The 24,158-nt window shown below is 34.6% G+C and overlaps 1 protein-coding gene across 5 annotated transcripts in view; it reads left to right on the forward strand.

The window, feature by feature from the left end:
- The window catches only part of LOC145683775 (solute carrier organic anion transporter family member 74D-like), a 551,718-nt gene that overhangs the window by 441,901 nt on the left and 85,659 nt on the right, over positions 1–24,158 (forward strand). For all 5 annotated transcript variants that reach the window (XM_081755342.1, XM_081755343.1, XM_081755345.1 and 2 more), the window contains one exon: positions 16,949–18,043. In XM_081755342.1, the coding sequence (XP_081611468.1) occupies positions 16,954–18,043 (1,090 nt within the window). In that variant the 5' untranslated portion in view covers positions 16,949–16,953. The remainder of the gene's footprint in view (positions 1–16,948; positions 18,044–24,158) is intronic.

Here is a 24,158-nt window from a genome sequence, read left to right on the forward strand (position 1 = left end):
TCAGGAACAAACGAAGAGGACAAAGAAAGCCACGAAGAAATCCGACAACCCCTACATGGTTCCTCCCCTCCAAAAGACGGCTATATAAGCGAACGACGGGACTAGAAGCTATCAGTGCCAGTTCTGATCGCTCATCAGCAATACTTTGTCCCGAGGCCGCTATGAGTTACGGAGTGTAAACCTCTAATACTTAATCCGGAGACCGCCATGGGTTACGGAATGTAAATGTACCCCGTCTGTGACTGCTATGGGCTAAGACAACATCCTGATCAAGACAGCATGATGTGCCGAAAGGAATTATTCCCATCTTACACTGAGAACAATTATTTAGAGTATTTACAGACTCAGAGAAAACCAATACAAATTTTGTACAGTCCGCAGCAAAAAGCCTGCTTGCAAAACTGCGCCTAACAGTTCAGGGAATCAGCATAACGCTAAGTGGCACGAATCATGCAAGGAGAAACCTCGGCGTCTTCAACTGCATACTTATTTTGGAGCAAATGACTTCGTTGTTTCACAATCAACTTTCATGATCATGTTGCAGGTTTTTTGCTGCTTACTGTAAAAAAAAAATTATATAACAGATTTTTATCATAAAATGTTGGTGTTTAAAAAAACTCCCGTGTACGTTATTGCTTCTCGAATTCGAAAAATAAATCACTCTCTCCTATTGTACAATGTAGGCGGTATTGAATAAGGACACAAATAAGTATTTAGAAAAAAAAATACCCTACCAACCCTGGTATTTCATCTAACCAAACGCATGTGAAACCTAAAGAAGTTTCAAATTAATAATAATGCCATATTTTACTTTATGAGAAGCTGTCAACATGACAGTAAGGCGAAAACAATATGACGAAAGCAGAGCTATGTGTTGCTAATAGCGACAGTTGCCTCGCAACTAACTTTGCTCCGGTATTTCAAGTCTTTTTGTTCTCCCGCCCCCAAGCTCTCTCTGCCCCAAACCTTTCTCACCACTCCAGCTTTTGAAACACTTTTTGTGTCTGTGAACCAATGGATTCCGAAAGAAGTCCTCTGGGAAACAAAATGGTTAACTGTGAAACGAGGGAACAAAAGGAATTCGTACAACTTGAAGTTTTAATTAATATTACCAGATGGCAGAATAATAGCAACTCGAAGAATTTTATAATTAATATTTTGTTTTCATAATCAAGAGCAGGTACTGATTCCGCCCATTAACTTTTTCGCTGAAATGTGTTAGGTTATTGGATTTTGCAGTAACACTAGAATTCGAAACTTTTTTCAACACCACAATAGAGGAAATATTAGAATGTGATGGATATTTTCACGCCATATATATACACATTTCGCTAACTCACTATGCAGAAAATTTCTATTAACAAAATGGTTTAGTAATACGTATTGTACTGCTGCTGCTGCGTTTTCCTGTTCATAAATTCGCTTGCAAATACATCAGTATTCAGTGTTGGTTGTAGTATTATTAAAATGTTTGATTTATCAAAAACTCCTTTATATATCTACTCTATCAATCCATTCGGAAGACACAAAATCTCAAGGATTAGGTTGACTCATAAGTTCTGGCGTTTCTTTAAAGTTTATTGACGTACAGGCGCCATTTTTCGTCGCCGGTAACAATAACTCAATATTTAGTTGTTTAAGAATGTTGTGTTTGTTTAGCCACATGACTTGATTTCTCTTGCGCACACTAAGTTTAAGTATGCATAAGAAACTTGCTAAATCCTCCTAAAAATTTCTAATTCAAACTTTGCGTCTATCTCCCATATGGTCTCCCCTGGATTAGTCTAATCAGGGCCGGCCCTAGGCAATTTGCCACCCCGTGCAATGGCGTCATTTGTTGTGCCTCTCTTTCTCCAGAAAGAACAAATCTTAAAAGTCACGATTTTAAGTATGGTCCTCATCATCAACAACGAAGGGGAGGGAAAGTACACTCGCACTCAGAAAGGCCTAAACACTACAAATACAATCTCGTTGTGTTTGTTTTTTCTTTAAATAATAATCTATTATGTCAGCGAAAGATAAAGCAAACACAACTGCCGAAGAAACATAATCTTTTTTATAGAATTCAATATCGAGTTTCAAATTCAATATATCAGTTTGCAATTTCCGTGCAACTAGCTCTTTGATCTTTGTTTTGTGATTTTCCTTCTACATCTGTTTAAAAAAATTTAAAAACTTGTTTCCACCTTCAATGATAAGGAATTTGTTTATAAGAAAGACAAGACTAATTTTCATATCAAAACTGTGACAACTAACTAAATTAAACAGGAATCCACTACTGTTCGAGAATTGAGTTCTTGTATCTGACAATAATTAAGCAATTCAACCTGGGATTTTTTGACCATTTGCTTTAGCACTGTCCATGTGACAAACTAATGCGACCTAAACATGATTTATGAATGTAGCATTTAAATAGAAGGTAAGCTTAGAAATTTAACTACCATAGTCATGAAGTTCCAACAATAAATATTTATTTTAAATAACATAGTTATGACAGAATTTGCCGCTCCGTGCAAATGCACGTGTTGCACATACGGTAGAGCCGGCCCTGAGTCTAATCAAAGTTTTACCGACTATACAAAATAAGTGTTTTGTTTTAGAACAGAGTCACGGTCAGGTGTTATTAAATCAGTGTTTACAGGATGAAGAAATTATCTAATGTTAAAAGAAAGAAGAAAGAGTTCTATATTATTACTGTCTACCGAAGTTGAGGTGAACGTCATTTTCGTGCGTCATATCAAAAAAAGGAAAGTGACAAACCAGTTTTAAAATTTATTTATTTCAAGGTTTTTTTTTTCTTAAAACAGAAAGAAGATATTTTTTAAAAAGTTCAACTAAGTGTTTATAGTCTTTATTCACTCGCGTCAAAATTACCTACGTATTGCTATCATGAGCGTTGCGAAAAAGATCAAAGCGGGGATGAATTTCGTGCGATCCCGGCGGGAATTACTCTTCGAATGTTTTTTTTATGGGTATTAGCCATTATAGTTGATAATAGAAACGTCACTTAAGCAATAAATAACGCCCAATGCTTTTAGTCTTATTAGTGAAGAAATAGCACTAAGCCTAAAAGCATTGGGTGCTCTTCCTAAGGTTGAGGACTGTAAGTTTCTTTTATTTATATTAGGAATGACTGTCGATAATAGATCTCCACTTAAACAATAAATAACGCCTAATGCTTTTAGTCTTATTAATGGAGAAATGGGAATAATGCTAAAAGCATTGGGTGCTCGTCGTAAGGTCGAAGATTATTATTATTATTTTGATATTAGGGATGATGATCGACAATAAAAGCATTACTGAAACATTAAATAGCACCCAATGCTCTTACTCTTATTAGTGAAGAAATAGCACTAAGCCTAAAAGCATTGGGTGCTCTTCCTAAGGTTGAGGACTGTAAGTTTCTTTTATTTATATTAGGAATGACTCTCGATAATAGATCTCCACTTAAACAATAAATAACGCCCAGTGCCCGAAATTGAATGCTCGTTCTAAGGTTATGGACTATAGTTTTTATAGATATTAAGAATGACGGCTAATAATAAAAACGTCCTTAAAACATTAAATAGCACCCAATGCTTTTAGTGTTATTAATGAAGAAATGGGAATAATGCTAAAAGCATTGGGTGCTCGTCGTAAGGTCGAAGACTATGTTTATATACACTAGGGATGATGGTGGACAATAAAAACATTACTGAAACATTAAATAGCACCCAATGCTTTTAGTCTTATTAATGAAGAAATGGGAATAATGCTAAAAGCATTGGGTGCTCATCGTAAGGTCGAAGACTATGTTTATATATATTAGGGATGATGGTGGACAATAAAAACATTACTGAAACATTAAATAGCACCCAATGCTTTTAGTCTTATTAGTGAAGAAATGATACTAAGACTAAAAGCATTGGGCGCTCTTCCTAAGGTTGAGGACTGTAGTTTCTTTTATGGATATTAGGAATGACGGTCAATACTAGATCTCCACTTAAACATTAAATAGCGCCCAGTGCCTGAAATTGAATGCTCTTTCTAAGGTTATGGACTATAGTTTTTATAGATATTAAGAATGACTGTCAATAATAAAAACGTCCTTAAAACATTAAATAACACCCAACGCTTTTAGTCTTATTAATGAAGAAATGGGAATAATGCTAAAAACATTGGGTGCTCGTCGTAAGGTTGGGAAAGTCCGATACTTCTTCATCGTTCATTTCAATTGTGGCTCCACAGCCACACATTGCTTTTGTGTAACACGTATTGTATCTGTCAACTAGCTGAAATAATATACTTAATCATGGGCTAGAATTCGTTTCTTTAATAATTCATTACAATCTTGTAGTAGCGTTAATGTCCTTAGGGTGTCGGCATTGCCCCAAATGACCATATTAAATAGTTTTTCATATTCAACGCAGAAATGATTTAGAACATGTACATGACTGCTCTCATGCAATTTTGATTACGTTCAATTTATCCTCTTTGTTTTGTTGAAAAATACGCTTGCAAGAAATTCCACGTGCTCTAACATCACTAGTAAGTAGTGAAATTATACTTCCGCCGCTGTTATTCCCGTCCTGGCCAAACCCACTTTTTTTTATTCTCGCTAACCTGGAAGCACGTGGAGTCAGTGCTATGTTGCAATTCAGCGCACAAATCGCTTAACTTTGGCAATCAGTTACGCCTGTACGGCTTTTGTTTATAGGCGTGGCGTGGCGTGGCGTGGCAACAGTGGAGTGCTTCTAAACACATGGAGTAAAACAGCAAACAACAACAAGCGTGCTGTCTGGTGCTTGTCTCCTGCTTTAGATTGCAGTGCTGTGTGATTGGAGGACGGTTCATACAACGACACAACTATAGTTCGCAATTTTGACGTATACACAAATCATTTTACATCAGGCGTATAATACACAGTAATACACATTTAAAAAACGCAAAAAACTTGCGAATTCAGAAAAGAGCATAATCGTCTTATTTAACAGAAAAAATATATGTGAGAAAAATTCTTTCATGTTTTTCAAGCATATAAAAAATTCTTTTATAATTTGCAAGTTATTTAGCTTAGTGGCTATATATATATTGCAACTTTAATTTTAAATATCTCCCACCCATTCTATTAAGAAAAAAAAAGAAAAAAACTGAAGGTTGCATTTCATTATAATGAAATCTGGTGACCTTGATCAGTTCCTTTTTAACATTGAATCTCGCTGTTATGGTTGGCCGAGACAGAAAAGCCGTCTAGACAGAACAATGAATGGGAGGGAACGAAATGGATGCAGTTTTCGCCAGGCTCTTTTCTGATTTGTGAGGAAATAAGTTTGGAGTCAACATGTCTTGCTGTGCTATTCGCTATCTCGAGAAAACTCACAGACCCCGTTCAACTGGTTACAAGTTACAACTAATGTCACGCGAAACAGTCTCCTCCTCCTCTCTTGCTACTTTAAACGCCTAAAAATTCCCAGCAGAAAAAAAAATAATAATGGGATGAATTCACAGGAGAATATATATGAACGTTGTCGAGTGCAGTAGTTTTCGTGCAAAACATCTATTAGAAAAATCCATAGCATGCCCTTCTTACAATGACCTATAAAATTGCAATATTATGCATTTTTGTGCACGACAGAAATACATAAAACTGATTTTATGAAGTCTGATACAGACGTCTTGGTACTTTACTTTCGTTTCTTTTTTCATTCCTTCTTTGTTTTAAACTTGGTGCTATGTCAGAGTTATATGATGGCTCGACACGTCGTAAAAGTCAAAATAAATGCAATTTCCCAAGTAGTTCCATTTTGATCTGTTTATGATAGATTGTTTTCTTTTGTTTATAGTACTTAATGTGTTGTTGAAACACTTTATCTGGCGTATTTCGCATTGTCTGTTTATTTTAAACAAACATACGCTCATGACGTAAATCTTAATACTAACCGACATCTAGGTAATACTCATATGCGAGCTATACCACATATTTTGGAACCATAGTGAATTATTTAATTTTTAACCGATAAAAAACAGGGGAGAAGTTTCTCATTTCAACCTGTTTATATGTGTATGTTCTGGATACGTTTAAAGAGTTTACCTTCCCAATGTCCCATATAATTTTCTTTTGAATCTAATAGTAATCTTTAGAGCTAGATTACGAAACACCTCAATGAATGCTGGGTTAATTACGACAAAGTTACATGCTTGTAGGCAACCATACATTCTTTATCGTGATTATGGTTGTATAACAAGCAGGGGTTGTACTGCAACGTTTCGAAACACTTTCATGATACATTATACTGTTTCTGTTGTTTTAACATTTTGAACAAATAGCTTGCGTGTGTGAAGTCGCCGAAGATTTTATTTGAAAATGATTTATAATTGTCATGAACAAATTCTACAAGACGATAATTTCTTTCCAGAATACCACTACATCAGGTCATCATATCACTAGTTTTGATAATAACCGTTTTCCAAGGACATAGAAGAGGCCTTGAAAGATACCAAGAAAAGCCTGACATGACAATACTAGTATATTATTATTAGCACATCGGACTGATTCTCAGCAAATGTCATTTTCCAATTACAGTACATCAGACGTTAATAGCACCAGTTTAAAAACAAGTGTATTTCTTTTCATATTGTAAAACTACGATAATTTCCAAAGTTCGCGAATCCAATTTCGATAGATCTTCTACTTTCTGTTTCAACAGAACATAAATGTAGAAGAAAGCTTTTCTTAAAGTGTTCAATTTGTATATATATGAAAAAAGAGTTTGTTGCTCTCTATTACTGGTTTTTGTTTTGCATGGACTAATATTTAAATAGGAAATGTTAGATTTCTGTTATTTCCAGTTTTAGAAAAGGAATAAGTAAACAGATAAAATCTATTCTTGGGACGCTGTATCTATATTAAAGAAAAAGTTTTTCGCTGTCAATGACCGTTTTTAGTCTATGGCTATTAATATTGAAACTGGCTGCGATTTCAATGGAGATATAAAAATGGAAGAAATATAAACTAGTCTTAGAACGCTGAATTCGTTCTGTTTCTTTCTATATCTTCCTCTTTTCTTTCTGATACTTGTCAGTAGTTGAACAAATGGACATACCGAAGTTGATCTATCTGAAGTTGTACATCCCGCCTTATACGCGGTAGGCTTTAGAAGACGGATGATTATAAAATCAATGAATATCAAATAATTGGTTTTATAACAATGATGGATGAAACGAAAAAAAATCGAGAAAACACACGTTATACCGGAAAACTTGGAAAACTTGAAGAATTGACTTTGTCATATAGCCTATGTATATTTTTCTATATATATATATATATTTTTTAAGTTCAAAGTCTTACGATTGTGCGCTGAGTTTAAGAGAGACTCTAGTGATGAGGTGGACGGAAATGGTGAAATGACGGAAGTGAGAGGATACGGGAGAATACCGAGAAAACCCACGGTGTTTGTCCACTATAAAGCGCGCTTAGTAGGAGCTGGGGTTGAACTAGTGATCCTTCGTGCCAGAAGTGAGAGCTCTAACATTAAACTACCATGGTGCTGCATAAAAATGGCTAAGTTTTTAATATTTCATATACCAAAGTAGAAAACTATGTTGCCTTATTCAGATTGTCTGCACTCATAGATAAACAAAATTGTTAGCAAATAAATCATAAAGTTTTATTTTTATTTTTATTTAAAAACACGAATCGTGCAGACATTTTCTGGCTACGTCATTTGGTAAACAAATAAATTTTGGAATTATACTTCTAGCACACACTGATACACTGTAGTTCACCGTTATAACATACAACCTGAAATTGAACCTAAGTTTCTTGGTACCAGAAGTTATCGCTTTACCGTTGAACTATAGTGCTCTTCTAAATCATTTGAATCATTTGACATGGTTGATATTTTCTAGATAGTCCTCGTATCGTGTTATTTTATTTATTGTTATTATTTACCAAACATACGAGAATTTAGGATTAAAATGAAACATTTAACGTTTCACGGCGATGATCTTTTATCCAAAGAGAATGGATTGTGAATTATAATCGGTGGAATGAGAAAGTGGGAGGAAACGGAAGAACCTCGAGATAATTCACAGACACGATGTCTATCAAGGATGTTATAAAATAGATTATCTACCCATACGCATCTTCTTGGAGTGGGCAGAGTAGGTGTGGCGAAGCTGTGACGTATGGCTTCACGATCTTGTTGTATGGGCAGATCCTCTAAACATCCGTGATGTCGATGGAGAGCTTTTGTGAACGCGACATTGAGTCTCTGGATTCCATAGGCCAGATAGATAGACAGAGATAGATAGATAGAGAGAGAGAGAGAGAGAAAAAAAAGAGACACCACCACAAATTGGCTTGGACTGGGATCGAACAACGGACTCCAAGCATTAAAGGCAGTGCTTCAATACTGAGGAAGGTTAATGCTCAACAAATAATACACTTATAGATATATTATTTGTGCAACGACATAAGCTAAACATATTTATAAATTTTCTCACCATCCCATATGAGTTTTTTCGTCACTCTATGCATTAGACTTGCTTTCAAACGTAACTATATATAAAAAGTTAAATGATTGGTATTGTGGGCAGTGGCATAGGGAGCGGGGGTGAAGGGTCAAATGAGTAAGGAGCTATTTAAGAAGAGCGAAAAACAGCACAAACTGACAGGAAATTGGAACGGAGTGGGTCTCTATGACAACCGTGTCTGGGGACCTGGTTTGGTTTGGTTGCTAAGCATCTCTGTGGCTTGGATTGTTTTCCTCGGGCAACTGACCTCGGTCGCTTACACAGAGCAAACACCACGAACAATCAATGACCTCGTTGCTAATGGTTCTTAACCCTCTCCCCACACTTACCTCTGACAATATCAACCCCGTTATCCGTAACCCCAAACCTATGAAATATTTTTTTTATACATTTATTTCATTTCCCACTATAATTAAGCTTAAAAATTGAGATTTAATTGAAGGTAAAATTAGGATGCTGCCATATAACACGTGTTTCTTTAGTGCACACAGTTCTTTGTTAGATTTTTCCATATAGCAGTGGTTTTCAAACATTTTTTCAAGTGGGGTCATCTCTTTTACTTACAATGTGCTATGGACATCGTCTCTTTCGAAATTAATTCTTTTTGAGCATATGTTTACATCAATATATTTATATTTTAAAAATAATATTAACTGAAATGTCCTTAATTTCATATTCTTATTAATAGAAGGAAATAGATGTTATTTTTAAATAAAGAATCTTGAGAATATTTATACAAACATATATGTACCGTGTCATGCGAAAACGAACCAAGCGCCACTTTCATACTTTTAAGAAAATTACTTATAAAGTTTGATGTCCAGCATTAATGTAGCCGTAATCGAAAGTGAAATTATGTTTCTTTTCTTTTTTTTTCTTTTTTCTTTTTTTTTTTTGAAAGGTGTTGGTTTTCCTCTCTTTTCGATTGTGCAAAACGTTCTAATGCGTATCAGGAACCAATCGTCACATTTATGTGGATTTTCAAAGTTTGGCGCTTAGTTCATTTTTGCATAACACGGTACATATCATACTGAACAGAAAGTTGTATGGAAGAACAAATTGAAGAATTGAGGAGAAATAGTTTAGGTTCAGGAGAGGTAAGGGCACAACAGATGCAATTGGATTATTAAGGGTGATCGGTGAAAGGTCTATAGCAAAAAGGGAAAGAGTGGTATGTTGTATTTATTGATCTAGAAAAAGCTTTTGACCGCTTAAATTGGGACTTGTTGTTGGAAGTTCTAAACAAGGTTGGGTTGGAATGGGAAGATCGAAGACTCATAAGAAACTTATATGTGAACCAACAAGTAATTGTGAGAATAAAGGAGAAAATGACAGAGGAGGGTGCAATTGGAAAGGGAGTTCGACAGAGATACTGTCTCTCGCTTACATTATTTAATATCTATCTAGAAGAGATAGTGAAAAGAGCTAACAAAATGAAGACAGCATTTCAGTAGGAGGTAGAATGATTACGTGTATACAATTTGCAGATGATATGGTGCTTGTTGCGTAATCTGAAGAGAAAATCAGTAAGATTTTAGAAAACTTGAAAAAGGGCTGTGAATATGAGATGAAAATTCGAGTAAATGTTAGAAAGACAAAAGCCAATGTGTTTGGAACGAATCGATCGGTGTCAAATATAGAAGTAGGAGGAAAAAAAAAAGAGAAGAGGTGTTTAGTTTTCGATACCTGGTATCATTAATAGTATTATTAGTGATGATATGAAATGTAAACGTCAAATAAATGCAAGGTTAGGAATGCCAGAAAAAAGCCTTTGGGAGGAAGAAAAGTCATTGAGACTTTGAATGAAGAGTTGAGAAAAAGACTCATAAAATGCTTCGTGTCCAGTATTGTACTGTAGGGGTCAGAAACATGAACATTACGCAAAAGTTATGAAAAACGACTGGAAGATTTTCAAATGTGGCAGTGGAGAAGAATAGAGGTAATTCGTTGTGTGGAGCGGAAATCGAATGAAAAGGTATTGGAAATGGTGGGGGAGAAAAGAGCAATTTTAGATATTATTGAGTAGAGGAAGAGAAACTGATTATGGTATTGGATGAGGGATGTGCTAGAGGGTATGGTGGCAGGGAAGAGAGGGAGGGGGCGAAGGATGCTACAATTGATGGATGATATTAAAACAGAAAAATCGGAGGTGAAGACAAAGAGGTTAGCGGAAGACTGTGGAGCATGGAAGGTTATCAGTAGCTGCAAGGGACCTGCTAATAATGGCAGAATACCTATGAATGAATATATGTGTTGAAATTAGAATTTTTTAAGCTAAAAGGTAAACTATCTTTGAAAAGTTTTTTAAAGTTAAAAGTGTTTTCGAGATTTTTTGGTTAAACCTCAAAAATATTGGTGAGGTTAAAAACTTCTCACATACTTGGGATAAGAGAGGATATATATACTATAATACTGACCGCTTTAAGAGCCTGACATACTAAAAGTAATACAAAATTTACCATTTTTATTTTGCTTGTTTTTCGTAAGTGAAAGGAGATAATGAAATGCAACTTATCACAATCATAGATAATGTTATTCTACAACAGAAAATATGATCTGCAGAAATGTCAATGTTGCCATCCATAAAACTTACAGTGTTGCCAGAATAACATTTCCCCTAAAATCTAAGTTAAGGCAGCGACTAGAGGAGTGAACTCAACTGCATTTGATTACGTGTCATGTTGTCTTGGAATCTTGTGAACTAATTTTCAAATAATAGTTGTATTTAGTTTTTAATATAGTTTGTAATATAGCAAAATATTTTTAACATACAGCTATTAAAAATAAATAATAATGCTACTTAACAAGTAGTTCACAGGATACCAAAACAACGTAATCAAATGCTGTTGAATTCGTTCCTCTGGTTGCTGCCTTAACTTTGATTTTTGGGGAAATCTTTTTGTGGCAACATTGTAATTTCTATGGATGACAACACAGAAAATTCTTCAATTTCATATTTTCTGTTGTAGAATAACATTATCTATGATTGTGGTAAATTGCATTTCATTATCTCCTTTCACTTACGAAAAACAAACAAAAGAAAAGTGGCAAATTTTGTATTATTTTTAGTATGTCAGGCTCGTAACTACCAGCATAGAAGCATTCATGGTGATCCTCTTTACTGACTTGCCAGAGTTTATATTTGGTTAATCTGCTTTTATTCAAAACGGTGGGTCCCAATTGTTTCTATGGACCCAGCATAAAGTGTGATTTGTCCTATTCTCGCTTACAATTAGAAATTTCCTAAGAGAGCATGACGCATTAATCAGACGACCCGGTCACCTTGCTTACTTTCCTGCTAACCTTGGCATTACTAATAGATTATGTAGCCGCTTGTTGAGACTCTCCTTAAAGAACGAGAAGGCAGGAAACGAATAAATAATACAGGTGCATCGCTGTAGGTGGCTGTCGATGAAGAAAGTGTGCAGCTGGTCTTCGAAACAGCCGAGCGAGTGTAAAAGTTAGGCTTTCTCAGTTTTGATGTTCCGAGGTCAGGTTGAATATATTCTTTTTGTAGAGTATACGTATTCTTGTATGATGGTGTTCATTTCTTCCTGACAGTGCCAGCGTAATCTGATTTATTCACTGTACATGTCATGAATACATTTCTTAGGTTTTTTTCTACCTAAAGTACATAATTTCTCAACTGACTGATGTTCTAAAACAAGAATTTTAGAAATGATTCCAAAAAATGCATTAAAAAAATTGCGATCTTTGCCAATAGTTACTTTTTGGCCACAACATTTTTGAACGACCCCTAAATCGAGTTTTCGTACTTTCTACGGAATAAGCACATCATACTGAGTTAAGTGATGGTTTGAGTTTGGCTACACTGTATGTAGTTCACCAGATATAAGGTGTACAAGAAAATTTTTGATTGAATAAAATATATTGAATCTTTGATTAGGGGCCACAAAATTTTTGAACGGCCCCTAAATCGTGTTTTAGTATTTTCTACGGAATAAGCACATCATACTAAGTAAGCGATAGTTTGGATTTGACTACATTATATGTAATTCTCCAGATATAAGGAGTACAAGAAACTTTTTGATTGAAATATATTAGGGTTTTTGGATCAGGGCCACAAAATTTTTGAACGGCCCCCTAAATCGAGTTTTCTTATTTTCTATGGAATAAGCACACCATACTGAGTTAAGTGATGGTTTGGGTTTGGCTACACTGTATGTAAGTTCACCAGATATAAGGTGTGCAAGAAAATTTTTTATTGAATATATTATTTTTTGATCCAGTAAGAATTGATCAAATCCTCAACTTAAAAAAATAGTAACCAACTTTGCAACTTTGGGTTTATTAAAAGATTGGTAGAACTTTTATTGGAAATTTTATGCTAAAAGTATCTATTGAGCCTAGATAATAGTAGTGAAAGGGTTTGAAAAAATTAGCTCTTTTGATTTTCCCCCACAGGTTTTTGTACCTGAGAATTTTTTTTTTAAAGATAAATTTTAATGATGACATTGCAACTTTTAATTCCCATTATAACACAAAAGGACAAACGAATTCTGAAGGAGAAAAATGTAAAAAAAAAAAAAAAAAAAAAAATCAATAACCAATCAAAACCGATCATTCGATAGGAAAGAAAAAAGGGCAAATAGGTGGACAGAAAGTTTTTTTTCGAACTACCGAGTTCGATTCCCGGTGGGAGCACTCACTCGGAAAAGTGTAACAGCTTTTTCAGGCCAGACATCGTAAGTAATACTTTTCCTGAGTTTTCCTCATTCACACGATACATACCGGGATGATTCCTTACATAATAGTCCCATACCACTTCTATGCTTCCTATTCCTTTCTTGTCCAATTCTCTTCCTCATAGATGTGGCGGCCTAACAAGTCGATAGATGCCGAAAGCCCAGAAATCTAATTCCTAATCCTAATCCTAGTGACGGGCTAACATGGTCATATATGCCGAAAGCCCAGAAATCTAATTCCTAATCCTAATCTTAGTGACGGTCTAACATGGTCATAGATACTGAAAGCCCAGAAATCTAATTCCTAATCCTAATCCAGTTTACGGTCTAACATGACCATAAATGCCGAAAGCCCAGAAATCTAATTCCTAATCCTAATCCTAGTGATGGTCTAACATGGCCATAGATGCCGAAAGCCCAGAAATCTAACTCCTAATCCTAATTCTAGTGACGGTCTAACATGGCCATAGATGACGAAAGTCCAGAAATCTAATTTCTAATCCTAATCTACTTGGAACGAATTATTTGTAAAGCTATTACTTAGAGTAATGGTCTAGGATGAAAACGTTTTAGTAAAAATTTAATAGTGGTAGTGGCAAGGTTCTGAAAATGCATTAGACTTAATGTATCAAAATTGTCATTCAAAATTTATGCATAAACTAAATCTTCAGTTAAAAGTTCATCTCTTTTGGAGCTAGAGTAGGATCCCGAAAACTCGACCTAATGTGAGGCGAAGAGTGGCCGTGTTTGTGAAAATGCCGGATTATCGGGAATGAGTTCTAAAACAATAAGTACGAGCAGTTCCTCAGAAAAGGCAGTACTGTACTTGTATGTATTAGTTCCTTCAGAATACAACAGAGAATAAACTACACAATTACTTTAAACAAAGGAAAAGTATGTATTTTATGAAGGCATAAAGTAGAGACATGCACGGGCCGGGATTGGGCGGGCCGACTCTATTATTTCTTTGGACCAGGCCGGGCTTGGGCGGGCCGACACTGATTTCTCTTCAGGTCGGGCCGGGCTGGGGCCGATTAATTGCAATTCTCTAATTATTATTGACATTCGTTAAACGATAATTAGAATTAAGGCAAACGTTGAAGAAGTGTGCCCGTGCAAAATGTTACAAAATGAAACTTCGAAAATTTATCGGGTCCGGACCGGGCTTGGGCCAAGAATTTTAAAAACCCATCGGGCCGGGCCGGGCTCGGGCCGAAAATCTCCAAACCTTTTCGGGCCCGGGCTGGGCCGGGCCTACGTACATTCGGGCTGGATTGGGCTCGGGCCGAAAAATTCGGCCCGTGCAGGTCTCTAGCATAAAGTCCTTGAAGATTAATGAATACATACTGTATAGTAATTTAAATGATACGACAGACGTCAGAAAAACACTTGAGGAGGTCTACGTGCGGATTTTTTCCGCCCTGTCAAAGTGTGTCCGAGTCATCCGGAATGCCGAGTTATTCAATGCCGAGCTATAGGTTCTCTAATGTAAAATATATATTTTATATATGCAGTTACGCGGAACAAGTATACATGTTTGATACGATAGAAAGAAGGAAAAAAAAAAGTCCTGTAAAAATATAAATTTTCATTACCGTTAAAAACATCATATTGAAAATGGTCGTTTGAAGTTTTAATTTTCTAACTCAACTTATATTAGATTCTAATAGAATATATACAGGGTGTTTCAAAACAACACCGACAACGTTTGGGAAGTGATTCTTGACATCAAGATAAGACAAAAAGTATAGACTAATCTGGGTGCACAAATGCTTCCTTTCGGAGTTATAGGCTGCCGAAAATATGAACAAGTGAACTTTAAAGGTCAATAGCTCCAATACTATGGTAGTTACCGTAGTCGGCTCAAGACTTCACTTAGGAAATAATATATGCACTATCCAAATATCCATGTTTCAGAATCCTACAGTACTTCCGCAACAATTTTTATAGAGGTGGTTGGTGGATACTTCAGATTATATGCCTGTAGTCAAACTCCCTGTACAAAAATTGTTGTATGACTATCTTAGGACTCTCAAACATGCATTTTTGGATAGCGCACATATTAGTTCCTAAGTGAACTCTTGACCCGACTACAAGCATTCAGTCTTATAGTTTTGGAGCTATGAACCTTTAAAGTTCATTTTTTCATGTTTTCGGCAGCCCATAACTCCGAAAGGAAACGTTTGTGCACCCAAGTTGGTCTAAACTTTTTGTCTTATTTTGGTGTCAGGAATCACCTCTCAAACGTTTGTCGGTGTTGTTTTGAAACATCCTGTATATACAAACTCTATGAGATTGCTAATCGTATTTCTTGTTAAAATGATCCATTATTATCATTATGTTGATGACACAATGACCTTACGTAATGATCACACTAAAGCCCTTCCCTACGTCCTAACTACTTTTTCTTCTTAGTTCTAGTGAATAACATAAATACAATAAAGGAATATTAAAAAATCAACAATGTGCCAGATAGATCTACAAAAATGACATCAAGTGAATTAAGAACTGCAAATCATTTTTGTAGACCAGACATCTCGGTGCAAAATTTATGATGACATTATTATAGAGAACAATTTCAAGGGTTTTTAAACAAGAACTATTTCATTTAATAGCATTTTGTAAATGATAAGTATTAGTTCATTTAATAGCATTTTGTAAATGACAAGTGCATAATTCATTTAATAGCATTTTGTAAATGAGAAGTGCATAGTTCATTTAATAGCATTTTGTAAATGACAAGTGCATAATTCATTTAATAGCATTTTGTAAATGACGAGTGCATAGTTCATTTAGTAGCATTTTGTAAATGAGAAATGCATAATTCATTTAATAGCATTTTGTAAATGACAAGAATTAGTTCATTTAATAGCATTTTGTAAATGACAAGTGCATAGTTCATTTAATAGCATTTTGTAAATGACAAGTATTAGTTCATTTAATTGTACTTTGTAATTGACAAGTAAATTTATTAGCTCATTCAATAACATCCTGGGATTACTGCATATACTTATAATAACGTTTTGTGTCAAGAATTAGTTTATTTAGTAGCATTTTCTAAGTGGCAAGTATTAGCTCATTTAATACTATTTTGTGATCGCTAATTATTAATTCATTTAATAGAATTTTGTGATAAATAACATTTTGTAAATGAAAAAGTATTAGTTCATTTAATAGCAGTTTGTAAGTGAAAACTATTAGTTCATTTAATAGCGTCTTGTAATTGACAAGTATTAGTTCACTTAATAAAATCCTGAGGATTACTTCATCTACTTATAATAACATTTTGTGACTAGAATTAGTTCATTTATTAACATTTTCTAAGTGACAAGTATTAGTTCATTTAATAGCATCTTGTAATCACCAAGTATTAGCATTTAATAGCAGATATTAAGTGAAAAGTATTAGTTAATTTAATAGCAATTTGTAAATGACACTTATTAACATTAAGTAGCATTCTAAAAATATCATAAAGTTCATTTAATCGAATTTTGTAAATGAAGAAGTATTAGTTCGTTTAATATTATTTTGTAAGTGAGGTCTGAGGACCAAAATTCAACACCACTATCGATTGCTTCAGTCAGTGAACGCTTAGGTTAGACCATATGTAATAAATAATAATTGCAATTTTAACTTTAAGAGTAATTTATGATATTAGACTGCTAACGTGATATTTCTTTTAAAAGTGCAACAGAATTCTAATTGGTTGACTTCTGCTTTCTTTACAGCCGCAATGGGTAAGTGGAGGACAAACTTCATCGCGGCCCCTCAGAGCGACCCTTTCGACGCCCCTGAGAAGGAGGGTTCACCAGTGCCATCATTGAACTGTGTCACAGACCTAGGTGACTGGAAAACGAATAATGGTATCACAGACGCCGCAAACAATGGAAACTTAGACATAACAGCAAGACTTATGGGAAGCAATGGGGTAACTGATCAAACGACCACCATTCTTCCATCAACAGACAATGGGGCAAGTGTTATCGCTACAAATGGACGGGTGTGTAATGGGAACGGGAGTGTTCCTACTATCAACGGACAGCCCGGACATCCTCCGGACATCTTACGTAGTGGAAGTGGTGGTAATGGTACGGCCTCAGGACACTCATTAGCAGGGGATGATATCCCAGAATCAGGTACTGAGTGTGGATTAGGACCTTGTGCGCCAAAATGGCTACAAATGTTTGCGTCAAAACAATCTTTCTTGGCGATCTTTTGTATAACGTGGGTTCTTCAAGGAATGTATTACACATATTTTGTGAGTGTTATAACTACGATCGAGAAATTGTTCCAGATACAATCGAAAACAACGGGTATTATCATGAGTGCCACAGAGATTGGGCAAATCGGGAGCTCGCTATTGCTCACATACTATGGTGGACAGGGTCATCGGCCAAAGTGGATCGCGTGGGGGATGGTCTTTTTCGCCGTTTCGTCTTTCACTTGTTCCATGCCGCATTTTATATTTGGCAAACAGCTTATTAACAGAAACTTCCCCGAAGTGAAAAATACATCATCAGTGCTGTGTAAAGAAGCATCGTCATCATCATCATTATCAATACCTTCGCTACACTACTACGCTAATGACTCTTTGCACTTGTATCTCAATGACTCTCTGCATCAATCAACGGCGCACTTTTTCAGTGATGAAAAGTGTGAGGTGACAAGTGAAGAACTAATTCAGTCGCATATGTCGAATATTGTTCTCGCTATCTTCTTCATCAGTTTGTTAGGAGTGGGTATGGGACAAACAGCAGTGTACACGCTTGGAATTCCTTACATTGACGATAATGTTGCAAGTCGAGAGTCACCTTTGTACTTTGGTAAGTACGTTTTTTCATTCCTCAAGTAAGTTACTACATTTCTGTGTCAATTGCTGTTGTAAATATGTACCATATAAAGTATGATACCAAGGGTGTTATTTAAGGGGGTTTTGGACCACAACTAACCCCTCAGTCGGTGGAGAAACCAACTGTATTAAATGCAAGAACCAATCGTGGTTCGAAGCCCTTGTTAATATAGGTTTTTATAACTTCGGTATTACCTAGAGACATAAAAGACAGTAACTCAAACCTAATATAAAATGGAGCACTGTAGGTTAGTGGTAGAAAGCTCGCCTGAGTTGTGAGGAGTATCTGATTAGACCACAACCCAAGTGAGTTTGTGTTAGCAATTTAGTCAGTGAGTTCTCTCGCTGCTCTCCGGTTGCCCCCCGCGTTATCATTCCACCAATTAATTTAGAAATATTCACTTTTATTAATTATCTCTCCCTCTCTCTCTCTTCTTTAGCCTAAAGGGCATAATCATGGGCCGTAAAATAGAATTTCAGTATTATTATTATTAATTTATTTATTTATTGATGAAAGTAACACTACAGTCAATCTTAAATTGGCCGCATAAGAAAAGAAAAAAGATACTTGAATGAACAACTAAAAACATGGACAAAATTTAAAATATTCAAGAAGCATCATAAAGTAATAATTTATAAAACCTTAAAAGATGCAAGAAGCATCATAAAGTAATAATTTATAAAACCTTAAAAGATGGAAGAAGCATCATAAAGTAATAATTTATAAAACCCTAAAAGATGCAAGAAGCATCATAAAGTAATAATTTATAAAACCTTAAAAGATGCAAGAAGCATCATAAAGTAATAATTTATAAAACCTTAAAATATGCAAGAAGCACCAGAAAATAATAATTTATAAAACTTTAAAATATGCTTGAAGCACCATAAACTAATAATTTATAAAACTTTTTAAAAAGCTAGAAGCATCATAAAGTAATAATTCATAAAACTTTAAAATATGCAAGAAGGACTCTAAAGTAATAATTTGTAAAACCCTAAAATATGCACAAAAAAAAACATAAAGTAAAAATTTATAAAACTTTAAAATATTCAAGAACCACTATAAAGTAATAATTTATATATCCTTCAAATATGCAAGAAGCACCATAAAGTAATAATTTATAAATTCTTAAAATATGCAGGAAGCACCATAAAGTAATAATTTATAAAATCTTAAAATATGCAAAAAGCACCATAATTAATAAAACCCAAAAGCTAAGTAAATGTAAACAACACAATAACACTGTACTTGCTTAGAATTGTGCAAAAACAAAAATGTAATATATTGACATACTTATTTAATAAAAAAATGTTTATAATAATTATTTGCTTATTATTGAGGGAAAAAAAAACTAAAATCTTCAATGAAAGTAAAACCTCCAACTAAAGTGTAGGGTTATTCAATAGTTCAAAGTAAGAAGAAAGATAGGTAAGTAAAGAACTTATGAAAAATATATTTAACAAAAATTTAAACTATTAAGAAAAACATAAAACAACATAAAATAACAATTAATACTGTAAAACACAAAACTTAAGTAAAATTTGACAACACAATATGCTATGAAAACACAGAATTGTCTTAGAAAGAAAAGATGACTTGTTTATTTAGTAATGCCCTTAAAATATTGATTTTTAATTTCAGGAAATTGTTTATTAAAAATATCAAGTATTGAAACTTATTTTTACCATTTGAGTACTTTTGTATATTGAAGTACCAACCCAAAATGTAGTTACAAGATAAAAGTCGAAAATTTCTATGATTATAAGATGATGTTCTGATGTACAAGAAATTGATGAGATCAATCTTGTCACTAATTGAGTCATCGAGTTCCAAAATGGCTCTTGTCCATTTATATCAAATCCCAGAAAACCGAGAAAAGCTGTAGGATCGATGCGTTTTGTAGAACTGGAATTATTTGAGGATGTTTAAGTTTTCCATATGAAGACACTGAAGTATTTCCAGTTCCACAAAAAATGCAAATCCTACATTTTTTCTAAGTTTTCTGGGATTTGCTATAAATGGACAAGAGCCATAGTGGAACTAGATGACTCAATTATACTGTAAATCAATTTGATCTCTTGTAAATTTGTCCTTTCAACGGGAGGGCAATTATATTGAGTTCCAGAAGAATAGTATCATTGGTTAAGGTATTAACTTTAAATTTAAATCGAAGCCAAGCCAAGAACGAAATTTGAATAGCTTCAATATCGTGGAAGATTGAGATCAAATTTCTATTCCATATCGAAGCAGCAGCATACTCTAAGTGGAATCTAACATAAGCACACTATAGAACTTTACAGGTTAAAACATCTTTAAATTATTTTACAACCCATTTAATAAGACCTATGCCCCTTCTGGCTTTTGAAAAAATATTATCAACTTATTTATCAAACAATAATTTATTATCCACAACAATACTCAGGTCTTTATAGTTGAACTTATTTTAATTTTACAATCATTAGTTTTGTATTGATAAACTAATATATTGGTTTTCCTCGAATATAATACTATTTTTAGTTTTATCCATATTCAGAGACAATAAATTATTTTAGACCATTCATAGATTGAGTTAATATTTGTCTGTAATATTAAATGATGCTGATAATTTTGAATACTACAAAAAATCTTAAGATCATCAGCATATAAAAGAGAAAGACAATTCAAAGAATTACTAGTCATTCACATATTTAAAGTAAATAACAGAAGGTCCCAAATTAGATCCTTGTGGGACACTGAAAGAAATATTAGATGATTTACGGCCCATATACCAAGCCACAAATTTGCTATCAAACGGGTAAGAGGCAAGCCAAAATATTTAAAAAACTTAGAAATATCAAAATAGACAAAGCTTATTTTTTGTTTTAGAAGAATATGATGAATAATCTTATTAGAAGCCTTAGCGAAATCAAAATAGTCAGTGTCCACTTAACCTGTATTAGAAACCACAGGAGTAACAAAATCTATTTAAATTCAGTTCAGTCGACTTACCAGTATTGTTTAGAGACAATGCAATGATAAACAGAGTTTTGGAAGTACTTAAAAATAAATTGGTCAAAAATTTTAGGTTTAACATCAAGCATAGAAATTGGTCTATAATCTGTTATAGTCTTTCCATCAGTTTTAGGAATTGAGGTTACAGGTACACTCATGTCCAAATTTATTGTCGCATGTCTATAAATATGTTGTTGTAGAAATATAATTTGATAACGAATTCGCCCGGTACTTCTTATAATGATAGTATGTGTATAATCGGGAAAGACATGTATGTGGCTTTACCACAAATATACATTTCCTGATTACATACATAGTATCAGTATTAAAAGTACCCTGCAAAATCATTTTCAAATTATATTCTTACAAGAAGACATTTTTAGATATGCGACAATCATTTTGGACTATTACACACTCAGATAAACATGAGAAGCTAAACTCCAGTTAATCAAAGATGTGAAAATTGGAGCAATTATTATTATAAGATGTTCATATCTCTGAATCCCTTAAAGTTAGAAATATTGAATTTGTCGTTTGGACTTTTAATATTAATTGAACATGTGTCTCAGCGTTATTAAATGTTTAACCTAGAATGGAAGAAAATAGGATGACAGCCAGGGACGTACGCAGGAATTTATTTCGGGAGGGGTCTAAACCGTTTCGGCGGGGTCCAAATACAATTTGAGGCTAAATTATATAAAAATTTCTAAAATTACCCCTAAAAGTAGACTACATTTACAAAAACGTTGGGATTTCGGGGGGGGGGGTCCGGACTCCCAGGACCCACCCCTGTGTACGCCCCTGATGACAGCTTTCCTAAGGTGTCCATACGAAACGTTCTTTTTTCCCCGATACTTCAAGTTTAGACAAATTCTATATGAAAAGTGCAGAAGAAAAAAGATATGACTACAGTACCACGTAGGGATATTTGCTAGTACTAATGCGCCGTTCTAGGAAACTTCGGGCATCACTGTCAATAAAGTCATATACTTCAAGTTGTTTTCTCTTTGATTTAATGCTTCACTTCTTGACGATCTGTGATGTGCAAGGCTTTTTCCAAACATCTTTCGCGAATCGTTTAAGACCGATAAAATCGTGTCTCGACTGCAGCTTTGAAAGAAAAAAAGAAAAAAAGATAAAAACGAAAGTGCAAGAACAGAATTTGGCGAAGGGCTTTGACCGATATATGCAGAAAATAAAAGCGACACACACTCGGAGCTAGAAGAAGAAAACAAAAAAAAAAAAAAAAAAAAAAAAAACAACTTATAGAAAGATTTCTACGCTAGATAACGGCCGACTTCGTAAATATCGTTAAAGGGAAACAAAAATGCATATAAAAGACGCTATCTAAATGGTAATGTGAAAACATGATTTTGAAATTAAAAGATATGTCAGAACGTGAATAAAAAGGTTTCTTCTTTTTCTTCGTATACTTCTTTCTAAAAATAAATAGTATATATACACACAATGTTACCAGATCCCAACAACTTAGGACTGATTCAAATCCGCGCCTTGCTCTGTTATATCTACCGTCACTGCGGTCCAAGTTTAAATTCGACGGCGAATTAGGAGTATGGATGCTAATTCAGCAGAAATGTATGAACATATTAATAGTTACAGAATTTCATTGAATATAGGCTTAAATCCTTGTCACGATGTTTGCACTTTTTAGAAGCATTAACAATATTGTCCTGACAAGAAACCAACAGCAGATTTTAATGAAAATGTCATATTTTGGTGGTCGCTCCCCCAAGAAGAGAAAACTTTCTTATTTTATATATAAATGAAACCCATCCCAGCATTTGGAGCTCTTAAAAGTAGCTCTAAGTAGCAGTATTACAAGCCACCGCCCCCCCCCCCCAAAGTCCGTCCTGGTTCCGCCCCTGGATATACAAAAACTAGTATAGGTCTACAGGGTCCGCCAGAAAAATGTATATACTGTTTAACGAAAAAGCTATATATCGTATTTCTTAATTACATTTAGTGATTGTTCAAACATGTGTTACAAACCTTAAGTAAGCATATGTATACATTAGAAGTTCAAAATGTTGGCCATTGCTTGATACGCTCGGGAACCTTCGCCAGAAGACTACAGAGGCATGTGCATCGGTCTCAGTTGATACATTGACCGCTCGTCGTTTCATGAGCCTCAAACTTGTCAACAATGCGTTTGATTGTTAGGCGGGTTCAGTACCAAACTCCCCCCTCTTCCCTGACGCTGCACCTCGATGGCATTCCCAAATCTGATAAAATACTCCAAAATGTACTTACGCTGCTCGAACGTCAAGTGTGCTCCTGCCATTTTCTTTCTCACTAACCGTGCTGAGCACTGTTGACAGTACTGACATCTGTTGGGCGAAAAAGCGTACTACAACATAATTTTAACTAGGAATGAGCAAAACCGGTTTTTATATAAGAAACCGGAAACCGGTTTCTAAAAAATCGAAACCCGAAAACGACATTTCGGTTTTCTCTAATACCGGTTTCGGTTTTCCACCAAAGCAGCTTTCGGTTTTCTCCAAAACCCGGTTCGGTTTCTCACCAGAGTAGAGTTTCATAGTTTTCCGAAAACCGGATCCGTTTACAACAAAAACAGTTTTGTTTTTAAACATATTGGTTTTAAAGCATATTGATATCGGTTTGCACTTCCTTTTTTTATGAGAATTTACACATTTTTTTAAAGTTTCTTTCATATGTGTTCTCAACGCATGTTACAATGCCGTAAAGTCAATATACCGAAACCGGAAAAAGCGAAACCGGTTTCGGTAAAAAACGAACCGTTTTTTGTGAAAACCGATAACCGGTTTGGTGAAAACCGAACTGGTTTCGAAGAAAACCGGGTCCGTTGAAAACCGGTTGTTGAAAATTTTCAAAAACTGGTTTCGGTTTTTCCTAAACCGGAAACGGAAAACCTGTTTTTGTGCCTACCACTAATTTTAACTGAAAACAATTGACAATACCAGTGACCGTATACAGGATGACAAAGAGTGTATACATTTTTCTGGCGGACTCTGTATTTACAAAAACCTCATATTTTTAAATCGAAAACTACGCATGAGATTTTTTCTACTCACCCAATTAACTTTGTTCAACTTAA

Source organism: Thermobia domestica, chromosome 4 (genome assembly GCF_964235325.1).
Source record: "Thermobia domestica chromosome 4, izTheDome1.hap1.1, whole genome shotgun sequence".
Classification (NCBI taxonomy): domain Eukaryota; kingdom Metazoa; phylum Arthropoda; class Insecta; order Zygentoma; family Lepismatidae; genus Thermobia; species Thermobia domestica.